Below are 19,772 nucleotides of genomic sequence, written 5' to 3'. Positions count from 1 at the left end.
ATGGATTCTGTGATTTGTCTTGACACTAATTACACCGAACCAGAAATAAAGACATCTATGCAAATTCCCTATTAGCTATATCTTATTATGACTCCACATCACATGTTTTACCTTTTCTAATTCCAATAGATGAAACCTTAATACTTGTATGGCTTGGATCATCTGTAAAAATAAAAAAAACAGGCAGAAACACCAGGATCACTTTTTACAGAACAGAACAGCCTGGAATGCAAAAATAAACACAGTATTTGCAGATTTAAAGAATATACTGTAAACGTGAAAATATCTAACTATTCCAGAAAATAGTGTGGGATTTCTGTCTGATGACTTTCCCTTGAAATACCCCTAAATGGTGTAGGGGGACTTTTGATGTATTTTCAATCTGTTTGTCAACAACTCTGTGTGGGGGGATGTGATAGCACAGAGAAGACTAAAGGTTTTGACAACCCTAAATAAGCCAAGAAGCTGATTACTGGGAGTCATAAAAAAGGGCCATCTCATCTCAAAGAGGGGCAGATATCTGTGCTCTGATCATCGTGTAAATGACTAGACCAAACTGTTACTCAGTTTGACTTCTAATTAATAGCTTTGTGCAGAATAAACAAGGCAAAGGAAGTAGATGGCATAAAACAGTAAGAAAATAAATTAAATTATTACATGAATTATAAATCTGCAATAAAAAAAAATCTTACCAAGTTATCCAATTCCGGATTTGAAGAAAACAAGGGTTTTTCTGCTCGAATCTGAACGCAGATAATAGGGAAATACAAATCACTTAGTTGCCATGAAGTTTTTTGGTTTATTATAATAATGAGTCCAATCATAAAATGTGTATATAGTTATCATCAGGTTCTTAAGAGCTAGTAGGAGATGTATTATTGTATGCTTTTATCATGCCTGGGTGTATATTAGCAGAGCTGTATTATCATCATACATGTACACAGACAATATTGGGGGTGCAGTGTGAGATTATTCATGCATTGTTTGGCTGCTGACCTGTTTGGCGAATACTGCAATGTCTTCATTGAAAGACTCAGAGGAACACACATCACCGCCTGCCACCCCTGGTTCTCTGGGGGTACAAGTAGCTAATTCACATTTCTCAAAAATCAGTGCTAATAGAGGGAATAGAGGGTGTCTGCAAGAGAAACACAATAAATCAATAAGGCATGTAACCAGCAGTGCCACATGATCAGAGGGGGCAGATGCCCCTATGGCCCTGGCAGCTCAGTGCTGCATAACACCACAGGCCTAGGACACGACTAATCATACTGTTAATTCACCAGCAAACAAACACAGGCAAACAACACTAAATGCCTCAATGCAATGTACTTACGTCTAGTTATCTGTGCAATACACAACATAATCGGTGTGCATTGTTGCGACTATTTGTGCAATAGAATAGCGATCAAAACATGGAAAAAAATACTAGCACACTACAGTGTAAACAGTATAAGGACATGATTGACAATTATCTATCTATCTATCTATATAAATATCGATCTGTATATATATGTGTGTGTATATACATTCGCATGCAAATACCCCTACAACACCAAAATGCTATGTGAATTTGATTATTTAACTCTACATTGTACAGCAGTCAATGTATGGTTGTATCAAAGCAGATACAACCACTAAGCACAAAAAGACGCACACTCGCAGTCATAAAAAAAACTACACTGTGACTACACACGGCTACACTACTGCGCCTACATACAATGCGCTTTGGCAAATTCAATTCTATAAAATAGAAAAGTGGCAGTGTGATTGTCACAATCTCTACTACAGCAAACACACACTACAGCACCCAATGCACTCACTACAACCCTGACTCCCAACTACTAGATTTTCTCACAACAGGTTTTTGTTTTTATCAACACTCAAATCTGCAGCGAATTCAGCTTCACTACACTCCATAGTCATCTAATTTGGCCTTTCCTACTTCTACAGCAAAGAGCAGTGATGACTTCGACACAGGATAATGATATCACCTGTGATCACATTATTAGCTGGCAATTATTATGGAATAGAATATTATGACGTTTCTAGTAAATCCGACAAGAGATTCCAGTCTATGAAAGGGTTAATGGCTCGATTGCTACAAGTTTATTTAGAAAGCTTTACACGTAAATTTTTTAACGCAAAAAAATACAAAGTATGCAAAAGTATATCATCCAAAAAAGTGGCTGAATATGCATATATTTATATCCGTAATAATAGTGATGATTATGGTGATACTAACTGGCATGAGTAATAATATTAATATAAGTAGCAAAATAAATCATCATTATATTAATAGTTGAAATAATAGTACAACTACATTTAATAATAGTGAAAATAAAATATTAAACTGCATCAATAATATCAGCAGTATGTAGTATTCAGAATAAAAGGATTACGTGTGATATTTATATAAAAAAAAAAAATAAAAAAGGACCTTCCACTACTACTATATCTATCTCCCTTTATCCTGCATTGTAAAACGAGCTGACCAGTATGTGTGTTGTAATATTAAAATGCGGTAAAAGCTAAAGGGTCATATGAACACAACCTAAATGTAAGTGATCCATTTATTATATTTTAATTCCTTCGCAACTTTCTCCATTTTGTGTGTGTTTTGGAAGAACAAGAAACTTATTCGTGCAAGAGATACTATGTTACCAGCCTAAATAAACTTGGTAAGATTAGTGGTAGAGTGCGACAAATGAGGGAGATTACACTTGTGTTCACATTAAGCAGAGCGTGGGGCTTTCATTTATTTAAGACATTCACAGGGAGAACTACAGAACTGAGGATAACACAACAATGTATCTGTGTCAAGGAAAAAAATTAACAAGAGGAGCTAGATATATATACGTATGTATATATAAATATATATATGCTCTAGTTACATATATACTCTAGTTTTATATATATATATATATATATATATATATATATATATATATATGAATATCCTCCTATTTTATTTTATTTAATTACTTATACATTTCCACCCATTACTTGCTGCTTTAAACACACACACACGATTCTAGCTGTTGCAAATATTCGCATAACTTTTAAAACTTTCCCGACGCCTCCTTTATCATTTAAACTTCAAAGAGTCGCACAAAGTTATAAAATTTATGCATGTAAAAAAAGTCTAGAACTTAACTAACTGCACACAAAACATTTTAATAGCACATTCATTATTATTGACTGCATTGTATCTGAACAGCTCAAAACTTTCTATTTTAATTTGAAGCCACCGCTGGCAATCGATCAGAACACACATGACATGAGCAGTGCCCAAGCTGGATGGGTACTATTAGGGTAAGAATTATACATAGTAGAGCCTGGAGCTGTACGTACCCATAGATGGCATCTTTATCTCTCTTGAGGGCGTCATTGACTGAGGAGCCCATGCTGGGGGGCATAGCGTTGGTATGGGCAGTATGCGGGTACTGGTGGGAGTGCAGAGGAGGACCGTGATTCATGTGATGAACAGGCTGCATGGACCTAGCAGCATGGGGGTCCCCATACATGGCACTGGGGATCCCTACTCCATCCATCCCACCGTAATGGGGCAAGTCGTCGTACTGTATGACAGATAGAAAGACGCGATCAGACAAGGGGTAGTAAAGGGCATCAGATGGGGCCTCCAGATCCCTCCACCACCACCATCATCATCCTCCTCATCTTCTCTATAGAGAAGAAACTTGTGGCTGCTCTGGGTGAGCCTCTCTCTCTTTCCAGACAGATACTTTGGCACTGATTGAAGAATCTTTGCTTTTTATTACATTTATTTATTTATATTTTTCACATTAAGAAAATCCAATGGAAATCACAAGAAGTGAATGAATTGTCTATGTGACAGTTGGGAAGTGAAGCTGTAAATGAAGCTGAGAAGCGTTTGCCTAATTCAATAACCATATGCCAACATGTGCCAATGAGGCCAATTAAGGGGAGTTAGCCTGTTGTGTCATATAATATAGTATAGAATAGTATAGTTATATATATATATATACATATATATATATATATATATATATATATATATATATATATATATATATATATATATATATAGTATAGCTAACCTGTTGTGCAAAAATGGAGGCAGCACACAGAGTAGAATAAAGTGAAAGGCTTAATAGCCCATATGGCTACCTAATGGACCGGTATGTACCTGGGGGCTTTTTTGCACCAAAAATACTTTTTGTGCTGTTTTCTATTTTTTGATTTTTGTGTATATATATATATATATATATATATATATATATATATATATATGTATAGTTAGATACATAGCATTGTTATATGTGTGTGTGGCCGGAATATGTCTGTAATATATTATATCTGTAATGTAATATATATAGCTATTTAGTACTGCATATACATATACAATATACATATATATATATTATAGTACTACATGTATATAGTACATACATAATATATATGTATGTGCTATATGTATATAGTATATACATATATATTACAGTACTCTGACCCTCAGTATGTGTGACTCTCCATACCCACACAAGCTATATGTTGCCTTCTTATCAAAACTTCTCCCTAGTACAGGACACGTTTTCCATTCTCATGGCTGGGAATGATCTGTGAGTGTGGACACTAGTAAAAAGCTCGGGTTCTGCGCTGATGATGACACTTGATGAAGCTTTAAGTGTCAGCAACAAAGCAGCTTTCTATTCTAGTTAGCTCATTATGGCTCAGTACTCATATATGCAAAAGTTTAATGACTTTTAATTATTGAAAGGCTCCTGATTACGTGCATATATTCACAAGAAGTGGCAGCAATTTTCAGATTACTTGTGTTATTTGGGATACAACTTCACCGAAGTGACAGATCCTTAGGAGAGATTACATCTGACTTCATTCCTATAGGCACCAACAACTTTGGAAACCTCGCATTGTTTACTGGCTGCTGCTGTCAACAGTATCAACAGCAAACTATTCAGGCAGAGACATGTATTGTATACATATATACATCATATATGTAGTGTGTATGTTTTCAAGTGTGATAGTTTAGAGTATTATATTGCCCCATGAACACTGACTTTATTATATGCTGTGTATATCTACTGCATTTTATATAAACCCCTATGTATAAGTTATAACATTCTCTTTATATATTGTATCTAGTTACTTTTTATAATGAGTCCCAATGTATTTGTATGTAGCATACAAAACTCCTAAAAATTGAGATGGTCCACGTGTATATATCTTTTGCATTATATATGAATCTCTTTACATGTATGCACAATATGTACCCATGTGAAAGATATTATCCCATTATCCCTATACAATATACTATGTAAAAGTATATGAACCCCTATGTATGCACTGCAGTGTATACAATAAGTGCATAGCCCACATGCATTATTGTGTTCACCCTATAGAAATATCTATAGGATGAACACAATAATGCACAAGAGAGCCTATGTACATGTGCATGCCCTGGATATGTGAACACATACACCATTATATTTTCTTATGTTTTCAATGCATATTTTAATTGCATTACACATGCCCCCTATGCATATAATGTATATATGAGGAGTATATATGCCTTACCATGTGCATGCGCTGTACATATGAATATATATATATATATATATATATATATATATATATATACACATGCCATCATATAATGGAGCAATGGAGCATGCACTCTAATGAAAAGTGAAAACATCATCTCTTCTCACATGGAAAAAGTTTTCCCAGCCTGAGTCTGAGCCACGTTTCCATTGCATTTAAATGTATGAGTACCTACCCTCTGAGCCATCGGCCTTCCTAACTCCTGGCTACTTGACTTTAAGATATATCCTATGTAAGGCCAGTGTGGATGACAATCAATTACTCCACCAAGTGATGATGAGATAGAGAAATATACAGGAGATTAAATCCTTCTTCCGAGTTTCCAGAGTTTACACAGAAGAGTCATTCAGCCTCTCAGACTTTACTTTCCCAAAAGCAGAAAAAAAAAATTTCCTTTTTTTTCCCCCTTAAAATGAGTTTAAAAGTCGCAGGAAACAGGGGAAAGTCTGATGGCTGTGTGCCACCTGAGCTGTCAATCATAGGTGCGCCGCTTGTCAAGGTGCTGAATGAATGATGGGCGATCTCCTGGTGAAATAGTGTCCAGATGCAGAGTGCAGGGGGCTCGGGCTCCTCTCGGGGTGTGCAGCCTGCAGCAGCAGCAGCAGCAGCTCCTTCCTTCTCCCTGGGATCTGCTGTGGGAGCAGAGAAGAGTGTGTGAGTCCCGCCGATCACCGCCACTGCTGCCGATCACTGCTGCCGCCTGCTCCCAGTGTGTGTGCTGCACAGGCGGAGAGCTGGGTCTGGACCAGAATGCTGGAACCCGGAAGTAGTGGTGGCCATAACAGGTCGTGTCTTACACAATGCAATGGGCTGCATCAACTAGCTCATGTGCAGAGGGGGGTGGAGGAGAAGGAGGAGGAGGAGGAGGAGGAGGACATCCCAGACAGCAGCAGCACATACACTCCAATAATATAGCTAAAAAAGAGCAACTATTCCCTGCTCTCCACTACACATACAGCCCCAGCCTGGCAGTATAGGGCTGCAGCAGCCATGCCCTCACTCTGTCTCATGTCTAGGATGCCACATTGCACTTTTAATATTCGCTACTTTAGTAGTTTATGATCTGCTGTCTGCCACTGAGGCTTCTGGAGAACAGTCACTGTCAGCACTGATACACTGTTGCATTGAAAACAATTCGGAAGATGATGTTGTTACTTCGTATCCAGCATTGACTTGATGGGCAGAGGTTTGTGTAGGTAAACAGCATAGGGAGGCAGCAAATACACAGGTCCACTAAGCACATGCTGAATGCAGGCAGCACATAGGTATGCAGAGAACATTTACATGCAGGCAACACATATGTATGCAGAGACTACATATACATGCAGGCAGCATATATACATGCAGGCAGCAGATATGTATGCAGAGACTACATAAATATACATTCAGACAACACATATGTATGCAGAGACTACATATACATGCAGGCAATACATGTATACAAAGACTACATATACATGCAGGCAGCACATATGTATGCAGAGACTACATATACATGCAGGCAACCCATATGTATACAGAGACTACATATACATGCAGGCAGCACATATGACTATACTATACATGCAGGCAGTACATGTGTATGCAGAGATTACATATACATTCAGGCAGCACATATGTATGCAGAGACTACATATACATGCTGGCAGCACATATGTATGCAGAGACTACATATACATGCAGGCAGCACGTATGACTATACTATACATGCTGGCAGCACATATGTATGCAGAGACTACATATACATGCAGGCAGCACATATGACTATTCTATACATGCAGGCAGTACATGTGTATGCAGAGATTACATATACATGCAGGCAGCACATATGTATGCAGAGACTACATATACATGCAGACAGCACATATGTATGCAGAGACTACATATACATGCAGGCAGCAGATATGTATGCAGAGACTACATATACATGCAGGCAGCACATATGGCTATACTATACATCATGCAGGCAGTACATGTGTATGCAGAGATTACATATACATGCAGGCAGCACATATGTATGCAGAGACTACATATACAAGCTGGCAGCATATTTGTATGCAGAGACTACATATTCATGCAGGCAGCAGATATGACTATACTATACATGCAGGCAACACATATGTATGCAGAGGCTACATACACATGCAGGCAACACACATGTATGCAGATACTACATATACTATACATGCAATCAGCACGTATGTATGCAGAGACTACATATATATATATGCAGCCACCACATATATATGCAGAGTCTACTTATAATATACATTTAGGTAGCACATATGCATGCAGAGTATGCAACAAATAGGTATGCAGAGAGCATATTACATGTTGGCTGCACATATGCATGCAGAGTACATTTACATAGAGGCAGCACATAGGTATGTAAAAATTACATATGTATTCAGGCAACATATAGGAATATATAAAATACATATGCGTGCATACACATCACAGGTAACTTAAAATACATATACATGCAGCCAGCACATATGCATGTAGAGTACATAAACATGCAGTCAGCACATGTATATGCACTGAGCACATACAAATCCAGGCAGCACACAGAGAGTGCACCTACATGCAAGTAGCACATATACATGCGGGGTAGATACATACATGTAGGCAATGCATAGGTATGTAAAGATTACAAATACATGCAGGCAGCACGTAAGTATGCAGAGATCAGATATACATGCAGGCAGCATATCTACATATATATATATATACAGCATGCAATATGTTCTCTGAATGCCTAATACATATACAGGCATATACAGCACAGGATACGTGTTCAAGACTCATACACATGCAGAGAGCACATACATATGCATGCAGTAAGCAAGGGAGACAATTTCAGAACACATATACATGTAGACAACTAATTTACCTGCAGACAAAACATAGTGATGCTAAGAGCACATACATACTGTATACATGTAGGCAGTCCAGGAGACATATACAGTACATATGCACATGCAGGCATATTATACATATATACAGATAGAGAACACATCTATACAGGCAGTCCATACATGCAGAGAACACATGTATACAGCTTATACATATGTAAATTCAGGCTACACAGCCACCAGCAGCACATCACAGCACTTGCAAACCTCTTTTACAAATCTAATGTAAAATGCAGACCCATATACAGGCCATCAGTGCATGCACCTATATATGTACACAGGATGTATGTGTGCAGGCAACATGTTAAGTAAACGAATGCATGCAAGCTGAAAATATATATTCAGTAAACGCACAGAGGCAGACCTAGCAAACACATGCACCTATAGGTATACGTGCAGATAGTGTGATATATAGCTGGGTGTGATATACAGCTGTAGCTTAAAGTAGTTTTAATAAAATAAAATACTTAATAACTATAGCTATAGCCCATACTGTACACATGAATGAGGCACATACACATAAATAAAGGACATACACGTAAATGAGGCACAGAACTGATGCTGCTAGAACAAACACATTAATGAGGCAAGTACACATGTATTCAGCACATGCACAGAAATGAAGCACATAAATATTCATTCAACTATTGCCGACATTATATACCTCGCTTTATGAATGTAGATAAGTTAGAACATGAACTTATGTGGTAAGCAGCAGTCACTTGTGCAATGAACATTGTATGTACGTATGGAACCAATGTGATATGTCTGTGCCAAGTATAAAGTGCAGCATACTTCATACATACATAGGTAAAGTGCTATATATATATATATATATATATATATATATATATATATATATATATAAGTGTCCTGCATAAAATATAATAAATGTGTCACTTATAAATTATGGGTCATGCACAAACTGCAAAACATACAATAGGGAACGTCAATGATTGTAATATATATACATATAGTGCAGCAAATAAATGCAATGTTTAGTCGGTATATAAATATAGGTCTATAGAAGGAAAGTGTCATATAAGCTATATGTGTAATGTACAAAGTTCACTATATAAGTAAATTGTATCATATAAGTGTAAAAAATGTCTAATATGGAAACTGCAGTATACAAGTGTAATACAGATAAGTATAATGTATAAAGTCCCACCATGTAAGTAAAAGGTACAGATGTCATATGTAATACATAAGGAATATATACAGTGAAGACTATAACTGTAAAGTAGAGTACACGTGGGTATATATATATATATATATATATATATATATATATATAGTGTAGTACATAGTATATATAAAGTGCAGTATGTAGGTGTAATATATAACACGAGTATTATATGTAAAATTCCACAATATAAGTCAAAGGTATAGGTGTAATGTGTAATACAGGAAGAATATATATAGTGAAGACTATGTAAAGTAGAGTACACGTGGGTATATATATATATATATATATATATATATATATATATATATATAGTGTAGTACATAGTATATATAAAAAGTGCAGTATGTGTGAGATATAACACACGTATTGTATATAAAGTGCAGCACATAAGTGCAATATTATACAAGTATAATATATAATGCAAGTGTAATATATACATAGATACATAGTGCAGTACATATAGAGTACACTATATAAAGTGCAATCTATACTGCACTGCTCAAGAATAAAGCATTACAAGAAGTATATAGGTGTAATATATAATATAAAGGTAAGTCTAACTTGCCATGATCAGTGTGTTAGTGTGTTGTATATATAAAGTGTGATGTATAGGTGGAATGTATATAAGTGGAATGTATAAGTGTAAAGTAAAAGTATAATCCATAAAGTCCCATGTCTGAGAGTCTGTAGAAGTATAAACCATGGTATATGTATTATCTGTGTCTCTTGTAACCTTATTCTGCAGACTTTACATTGATTCTGGCTGCAGCACATGTAGACACATAACTCTGCAGGAAATCAAAAACTTTATACACGATGACACTGTATGGAATGCTGATACACAGAAACCCCCCCCCTTAGATGGGAAAAATGAGCCAGCCCAAATCTCAGTAGGCAGAAATAGAAAACCTCTCATCCAATCAAAAGGCGGCGGGGCAGGGACGGCTGATGATTGGTTAGACAGAAAATCAATTATCAAATAATCGATCAGCAAGGCGCTGCGATGTGCGGGAGGTGGGGGGGGACTCACCATGGGGAGAACTCACTTTTCTCTCCCTGTGAAAAGCCATCATCTATGTGTAGTGTAAGCAAAGCACAGGCTGATGGGCTCACACACTGCAGGAACACGCAGCTCTATGGGCAGATGTAGCAGAGCTGAGTTGGACTCTCAGCTCTTCCGTTTGTGCATTGTAATACATTAGTGAGATGATAGAACTCATGATGTTTATTGTGACCATTGATAACCCAAGTGCATTGCCACCAAATCACAAACACAGCACAATTACAGCTGACAAGCTCAGCACATGTGCGTCTGATAAACTCAGCTCAATTACATCTGACAAACTCAGCTCAACTACATCTGATAAACTCAGCTCAACTACATATGATAAACTCAGCTCAACTACATCTGACAAAGGCAGCACAACTACATCTATCTCCCATGTAGAGAGCAGTTTCTAAATGTTGCATTCCCATTGCTGGGACTTCTACATTTCTTATGTATTCATTGATTTCTTTGTATCATTTAACTCTTTAGAATATCTATCATAAGATGATCATAGGTCTCCACCTAATCTGCTCACACTCATTGATTTTCAGCTGTTACTTGTCTGTAGATAACAGAACACAATGCAGGATGGAGCAGCAGGCAATTCTTATCTGTGGTCTTATCCTAGTGATCCTGAAGGTTTTAGATACTTTTCTATTTAGGAAAAGGAAGAAGCTGTCATCGAGGTGTTCAAGCAAAAGTGTCAGATCCCAAGTAAAAAAAAAAAAACACTGCCTGGGAACACACAGCAGGGAGAGGGTTAATGAGGAGTAAATGTGATGTGACTGGGGGATGATGACCAGGTGGAGTGGAGCGAAGGTTATCTTCAGGGTTAGGGCAGCAGAGCAGCCACCTCACAGAGGAACCATTATGGGGCACTGCCTGGCAGCAGGACAGCCATCAACTATGGACACCAATACTAGTTTATGGAGCTGGTAAGGTCATGTCATTCATCCTGACCCTTAATAGTACTTCAATATCATGTCTATCATGGAAATTGTACAGAAAAAGGCATGAAATTAAAGGAAAAATTCCCAAATCCACAAAGCCAGAAGTCTATCCCTAATAATGGTGAGTATGTAATAGTAAAACTTCTGATTTTTTAGGAAATTAAGCTTTTTGATTTCTTCTAATTGCAAATTAATATAGGTATTATGGAAATGATTTATTAAAAAAATATTTAATGTTAACTATAAAGTGTAAGGAATGCAGATGATGATAATAATAATAATAATAATAATAATAGTTAATAATAATGTTAAAGCTACAACATACAATATCAAGAGTATAAACTTCCAGGTCTTTATAGCCCTCAGTTCCTGGGCCTGATAGGACTTGTGATGATGATGATGATCGGATTCTAGTAGCTCTTGTTGTTTGAGCAAGCTTCATAGTGGTTAAAGGTTTTACAGTTGGCAAACAGTTTAGTCAAACTTGCCGCCCTGACACGTAGATGTAATATACTGACCATAACAACAGGCTGAGGATGCAGTAATTAATCATCTTCTAGGGAGGGAAAGGAAGGGAAGGATATAATACATGTAGAAAGTCCTGTCTCCCCCAGAAGAAAGCAATGTAGAAAGTCCTGTCTACCCCAGAAGAAAGCAAACACACAATCATAAAAGTAATACCAATAAAATATATTAAATATAAATATGTATTAATTATTACTATTACTGCTACTACTAATATGACAATTAATTCTTTCCATGCAATAAAGCTTTTAATGACAGTAAATGAGTAATTCCTAATTTCAGCTCTAGTCCTGTATAATATTTGACATGTCATGTGGACACATCAGTATACAGCACAGCAGAGGACTGTACAGACTGAGAGCAGGAAGCAGAGATTTGCCTGCAGTTTGCTCTTGATCAGGTATCAATCTTAGGTGTTTAAATGACTTCAGCTTCCATTAGTGACTGGGAACAATTTATCTAAATATCCTTCCAGGAGAAAGGAAAACTCAAGGAGTGGGAGGTGAGAGGAAAGAGAGATAGTAAAAAATACAGAAGATTTGGAAATGTTCTGTGGAGATAGTGCAGGAATGCTGCTGCTGATAAGGTGGGGATGGTATGGAAGGACACAGATGGAGCAGACTGTTGTGCTGTTGTTTGGAGGCAATGGAAGAAGAGAAAGAGAGCAGCGGCAGGGGAAGGAGACAGTCTGAGAAGTTCAGTGCAGGATTAAGACAAGGGGCATTATGTGGAGTGGAGGGCTGCACTCAGCTCAGGGGAAACAAAAGGCGCCTGGACCGGTTCAGGAGTCATATAGAGGTCAGCGCAGACTATACCACAGGCATGGGTTACACAGACCGGACAGAGATGGAAAATCTCTACATTATGAGAAAATATTATGTACATCTACATAGTTATTTTTTTGCGCATATAAATGTATATAATCATTAATGTAGAGATGCACACGCACATATATTGCAACATACATAGGCACAAACATACATGTAGAAGGTAATAAATATTACTCACATATTGCCAAGAGCAAGCATATACAATTTGAGTGTAAATGTGGATATAAATGTACACAAATGTACACATATGTTGCAACATACATACAAACACACATATACAAACTAGGAACTAAAAACACTCATATTATAAACATACACAAGTGTACACCCACATATTGCAACATACATACACACAAGCAAACACATATATACAAACTAGTAAATTAAAACACAATCACACATTATAGACATATACAGACACCTATATATATATATATATATATATATATATATATATACACACACACACACACATATATAGCACACATATATAATTTGAGTGTAAATGTGGATTTAAATGTACACACACATATTCCACCATACATACACAAATGTATCCACATATATTGCAACATACATACACACAAAAGCACACATATATACAAACTAGTAAATAAAACACAAACACATATAGACATATACAGACACATAACACATATACAACACACACAGAAATATAATTTGAGTGTACATGTGCATATAAATGTACACATATATGCACAAATGTATACACATATTGCAACATACAGACACACAAATATATACAAACTAGTAGATAAAAACACATCCACATACTATTGCCATACACAAACACCTATAACACACACACACACACACACACACACACACACACACACACACACACACCACACACACACACACACACACACACACACACACACCACACACACACACACACACACACACACACACCACACACACACACACACACACCACACACACCACACACACACACACCACACACACACACACACACACACACACCACACACACACACACACACACACACACACACCACACACACACACACCACACACACACACACACACACACCACACACACACACACACCCCCCCCCACACACACACACCAGTTACACATAACTCCCCTGCACACAATCAGCTCCCTCCTCTCTGCAGCCGCCGCACAGTACCATCCATCAGGTATTTACGACCCACAACATCTTACATTATAATTAGCTTTGCATGCATTGACAGAATCATATAACAGAGGGGAGGTTTTTTCTTCCATTATTTTTTTTGCAGGCGAATCTTGTTGTCGTCAACACTATAAAGAACAGGCAAAAGTAATGAAGCGTTATATCATGTGTATCGCAGCCCTGGCATCAGTCTGTGATACCGAGTCTGCTGAAATCACATGTATGGCAAAAGTTTAATTAACAAAGCCCGGAGATGTATATTGTTTAGTCTTGCTTTGTTGTAAATTCAATTTACTCAAGTGCAGATTGGGGTTTGCGTTATGCAAATTATTTACAGGCTTCATTGCTTTTTGAACATTAGTTCTATATTAAATTTACACCACAATACCATAAAGTGAAAAAGGCATTAGGTTTGTAAAGATAAAGAAACAATCCAGGCTGAAGCAAGTCAGTCCCATAGCCCTGCAATGCAGTTTGAGTTGATCTTTAGCGCCGTCTAGTGGATGATCGGGAACTCTGCATCCAATGGAAAAAGCGAAGTCTCAAAATAGCAGGAAAATGTTAATATTAATCCTATAACTAAGGTTCTTAGGATCATTCATATATAGTCATAAATATTTACTCATAATTGATGTTATTGTCTATTCATAGCCCAAGTAAAGACACAGTTTTCAGACATTATTGACATACAAAATTAATAGGAATCGACAAGATATCGGAGAATATGATCATCGGTTGCTAGAGAGCAATTTAGTCAAATAAATACATAGGGAAGAAAGAGAGATGTGGAATTAGAAGAATTATGGAGAAATCATGTTCCACCACTTTAAATAAAGTTTTTTCCTTGACTACATTCACTTGCGACTTTTGCAGTGAAAATGTTTCTTTTAGACCTGTAGATCAGTCCCAGGCAGGGAGTAAAAAGTATTAATCCATGCAACACATATATATCTATATCTATATATATTATGCATACTGTTATATGCAGGTACGGGTCTGATAACAAGTAACATATTGTTTAGAGCATGAAGTTGGCTGTACTAACAACTTTGCACTACTTTTGGTAATATTTTTAATATCTTCCTGTAAACAACTTAGAATTTTTGCATTGCAGAAGAAGGATTGCAAATGTAAAATATATTAGAGATTCACAGTTAATTCTTCTGTTAATTAACTTATGTAATGTGGATTCATTATTTGGAAGAAGAAGACAATCATTTGATGGTAAAAGTTAAAATTCTGTCTTTCTGTATCTGTCCATCTAATATCTATTTATCTATCTATGTATCTATGTATCTATCTATCTATCTATCTATCTATCTATCTATCTATCTATCTATCTATCTATCTATCTATCATCAATCAATTTCATATCTATCGATCGATCAATCTATCTATCATTCCCTATCCATTTTTTCCTATTTTCATCTCACTGTGCCCTACTTTCCCTTTCACCCACTTCATGGCCACTATCCAGGTGTAGACTATTTTAACCCTTCCTTATAACTTTTCCTATATAACTTACAGTAACTATAAGTTTAAATTGTATGGGGAAAATAATTAACTACATAAAACATAAATAGATCCAGTTCAAATAAGGATAATAATGAGAATTACAAAAGAATAAAATAATACAACAGTGTTAAACAAAAGGTTAAAAAAGAATTTAACTTTTGGTATAATTACAGAGAGCAGCATAATAATTTAAAATAAAATTACTCATAATAAAATCTAATTAACAATTTAGAATAATCATCATAATCATTGCAGCCATAATATTATTACTACAATATAATACTGGTATCATCCACTTAACTGACATGTGATTTATCCTGCTTTACTTCTGTTTATTGAGTAAATCACTATGTATTATGTAAAGTTTTTGAAAATTACTACTGCTAACAATAATATACATATTGTTATTATTATTATTATTACACTTCATTGAAACAGTGACCCAACTTTTATTACTTTCTCGGAGGCCTCTAGTGCTTTATGTTATATCTTGTTACTCCTCACTATATATAGAAGGTTTTGGCAGAAAATACAGGACACTATTGCAGGAGGTTGCTGTAAAGGTAGACTTTTCTGGAGTTTGGGGGAAATGTTTTCTAAAGTTTAATGTAATGCATAGTTTATATACTGGTATTTACACAGGGGTTCTTAGTGCACTAGACACAATATGTTCTTTCTCTTTGTATGTGAGAGAAGCTTTCTCATCCTTATGAAAATAACCAAGCACCAAAGGCAATGTAATAGTAATAGCACTTAACACAGCAAGCACCATTGTTGGGACAGAGAGACATTTGTCACAAAGGCTATTATTGCAGGTGTGTTAATGGGATTAGGTGCAGGTGAGAATAGAGGGATTAGAGTGTGATTGCTTCTCTCAGGTAGCAGCTGCAGAGGCAGCACATAGCCAGGAGTTGGGAAGGGAAGGCCACTGAGGGGCAGCACCTACGCCTAGGCAGGGTCAAGGGCATCCAATCCTGTGAAGGGTGCAGCACACACCTCTCTGGGAGCTGTTAATTGATCATCACCTGGAATGAAGACACTTTACTTAGAGTCATTAGCTGAGGACATGTGTCCTGGTGTGAACACAGTGTGGATATGACTATGGTGATCTTTATTCTCAGTGAGATACTAAAGGTATCACCTTCTACATTACTGGGAATTAATGCCAGTGGATGTGTTGGATTAACCCTTGGTGCAATATGGCTGTCACTCTTGGATAAAGGTTGTTGTGTGCAGGCAAACCTAAATCATGTTTTATGTATATATATATATATATATATATATATATATATATATATATATATACACACACACATAAATAATATATAGGTATATAATAACAATATAATAATAATTGTTATTATTGATAATATAATTATATAATTCTATATATATTATATATAAATATATTTTAGATATAATTACAAGACCTAATTATTGGTAATTAAAAATAAAATTTATATATACTGTATATGTTATTTTTTTCATGAACAATTTAGGTCTGGTAATGATGATGTGGGGAATTTATGAAATGTGTAAAGATTGTATAAATTTGAATGACAATGTGTGATTAAAAGGTTTTTACAAGTTTCCAATCTACTTTGTATTACTGTATCTTGTGATTTGCAAGATCTCCACTTGCTATCATTAAATAGTACCAGGATAAGGACATGGATCTCTATCTTGTAGAAGTAAGCAATGTACTTTTCAGTTTAATTATTGCAAGTTAAGTACCTTGAGTAATTCTGGGTTACAGAACGTCTATTGGAAAATTAGACAGTTTTTTTATTACAATTGTCTTGCATATGTCCATTTTAAGGAGATTTTGAAAATGTAAAAATAAACTATTTTCTGCAGCCTCTGATTTTTAAGTTTCATTATAATGTAATGCCCATAGCAACATTATGCATTGTAACATATCAATCATTGTACTTAGCATAAAGGTATCTATTACCATGCATATTTCTTTCAGGGAAAAGGGGAGGATGGATGTTAGATGGAGTTTACTATCCGCTTTGGGCTGCATTCACAAACAGCCCGACACCAGGGACTGCTACTGGCCTACCTCCATCCATGGGCTCTGGCCATTATTAGACAAACTCAGGCTCCTGAGCAACGTTGGGGTGGTCCAGTCTCCCGTATGCTAGATTTCCTGATGCCTGCCGGGCTCGCCGTTACTGAGGGAATCTTGGTTAGTTTATTTTCCTCCACTTAATAATATGTTTAATTTCAGCGGGTCACCACCTCTCAACTGAGGTCTTTAGTCGAGTTTAGAGCCAGCTGCCGTCGCCACTGGAGCAGCTGCTCACGCACGTGCCCATCCACCACCAAAGGGAAACGGGGATCGGTGTCCAGCGGGGCAGGAGAGAATTACCTCCCTTCGCTGGAAGCTCGAGAGGCAGCCCTGTGTCTCCACAGACAGCCTCACGACGCACTCTGGGGGACGGAGAATACCCCATTGGAGACCCGGGTGGGTGAGTCTGGCCTTAGGGGGACATAAGCGAGAGAGAGAGTGTGAGGGAGTGGAGCCTTGGGCCTACCCCATACCCTTGCAACGTAAACCCCAGCCATGCCATGGAAGTGATCGACGGAGGGATGACCCTCAGACAAGCACAGCCCCAGGAACAACCTGGAGCTGCAAGGTGTGATCGAAGTGTCAATGATCAATGTCATGTCATGACGTGTCTGCAGTGCATTGCCTTAAATGTATTGCTTAAGTGTGAAAAATATGAATTATACATGATTAATATGATGCATACAGACTGTACTTTGTCATCTGCCACCATCGCACTCAAATCAGCATCTCTGTTTATCCATTCCTCCTACAGGTACATGACCCAACTTTCCCATGCTGATTTCTTCCTTCCTCTGCTCCTACATACACATGGTACGTGACCTAACTTTCCCATGCTGATTTCTTTCTTCCTCTGCTCCTACTTACACATGGTATGTGACCCAACTTTCCCATGCTGATTTCTTCCTTCCTCTGCTCCTACATACACATGGTATGTTTTTCAACTATCAACTACTACCCACCACTTATTTATGACTTTGTTTACTTGGCCCTTGAATATCCTGCATTTGGCTTAGCCTTGATCAGCTGCTCAAGATGATCACAGACCACTCCCCTGTGGTTCACAACTGAACGCATTCTGTAGCACATACATTGTGAACAAGGAGTCTGCTATAGACGTGTCTGCAGTGCATTGCCTTAAGTGTATTGCTTAAGTGTGAGAAATATGAATTATACCTTAATTGAACCTGAAGGAAACTGAAGGTAACTGGATACTTGGACATTGTAAACAATGTTTGTGTTTGTTTTCACTCTCACCCCCTTAATCCTTCACTTTTTACAACCACCCCTAATCCCTATACCTAGTATTGAACTCTTCATCTCTCCCTCCATACTCCCCATTCATCTCACCTCCTCCTCAGAACTATTCCTCAACATTCAATCCTGTGCCTTTAAGCACCGACAGCCACCTTATGCTCTCTCCTGCTCCCACCTACTAACACTTTCTCTGCTCCTCCTCACTGCTGGCGATATCTCCCCAAATCCTGGCCCTCCTCACCACATCCCCACAGTCACTTCCACCTCCTATCCACAATCAATCACAAACTCTCACAACCCTTCTAACTTCATACACATCCGCCCAGCCCTTGCTTCCCCAGTCCCACTAACAGGAGCTCTATGGAACGCTCCCTCCATCTGCAACAAACTTTCCAACACCCATGATCTTTTCATCACTAACAAACTTTCCTTCATCGGCATCACCGAATCCAGGTTCACCCCCTCTGACACTGCATCTCCAGCTGCACTTTAATATGGTGGATTCCACCTTACCCACACCCCCCACCCTATTGGCAAGCATGTTGGAGGAGTAGGTTTTCTCCTGACAGATAACTGCTCCTTCTCCAAAACCCCACTGCCACCTTCCGTTACTCTCCCCTCTTTTGAAGTGCACTGTGTGCGCATCTACTTCCAACCTCCAACTGGCAGTCATTTACCCCCC

The 19,772-nt window shown here is 37.5% G+C and overlaps 1 protein-coding gene across 2 annotated transcripts in view; it reads right to left on the bottom strand.

Annotated features, from left to right (window-relative positions):
* Positions 1-6,436, bottom strand: part of MEIS1 (Meis homeobox 1) — a 193,930-nt gene extending 187,494 nt beyond the window's left edge. The window contains exons 1-5 of one of the 2 annotated variants that reach the window (XM_073672173.1): positions 5,783-6,436; positions 3,355-3,581; positions 997-1,138; positions 693-743; positions 112-162 (exon numbers count right to left, since the gene is read on the bottom strand). In XM_073672173.1, the coding sequence (XP_073528274.1) occupies positions 112-162; positions 693-743; positions 997-1,138; positions 3,355-3,581; positions 5,783-5,794 (483 nt within the window). In that variant the 5' untranslated portion in view covers positions 5,795-6,436. The remainder of the gene's footprint in view (positions 1-111; positions 163-692; positions 744-996; positions 1,139-3,354; positions 3,582-5,782) is intronic. The other variant, XM_073672174.1, reaches the window with a different exon arrangement.
* Positions 6,437-19,772: the final 13,336 nt, after the last annotated feature.

This window comes from Phyllobates terribilis, unplaced genomic scaffold (assembly GCF_046119375.1).
Source record: "Phyllobates terribilis strain yellow unplaced genomic scaffold, ASM4611937v1 Scaffold_3__8_contigs__length_932513732, whole genome shotgun sequence".
NCBI lineage: Eukaryota > Metazoa > Chordata > Amphibia > Anura > Dendrobatidae > Phyllobates > Phyllobates terribilis.
This window is presented reverse-complemented; position numbering and strand designations above follow the sequence as displayed.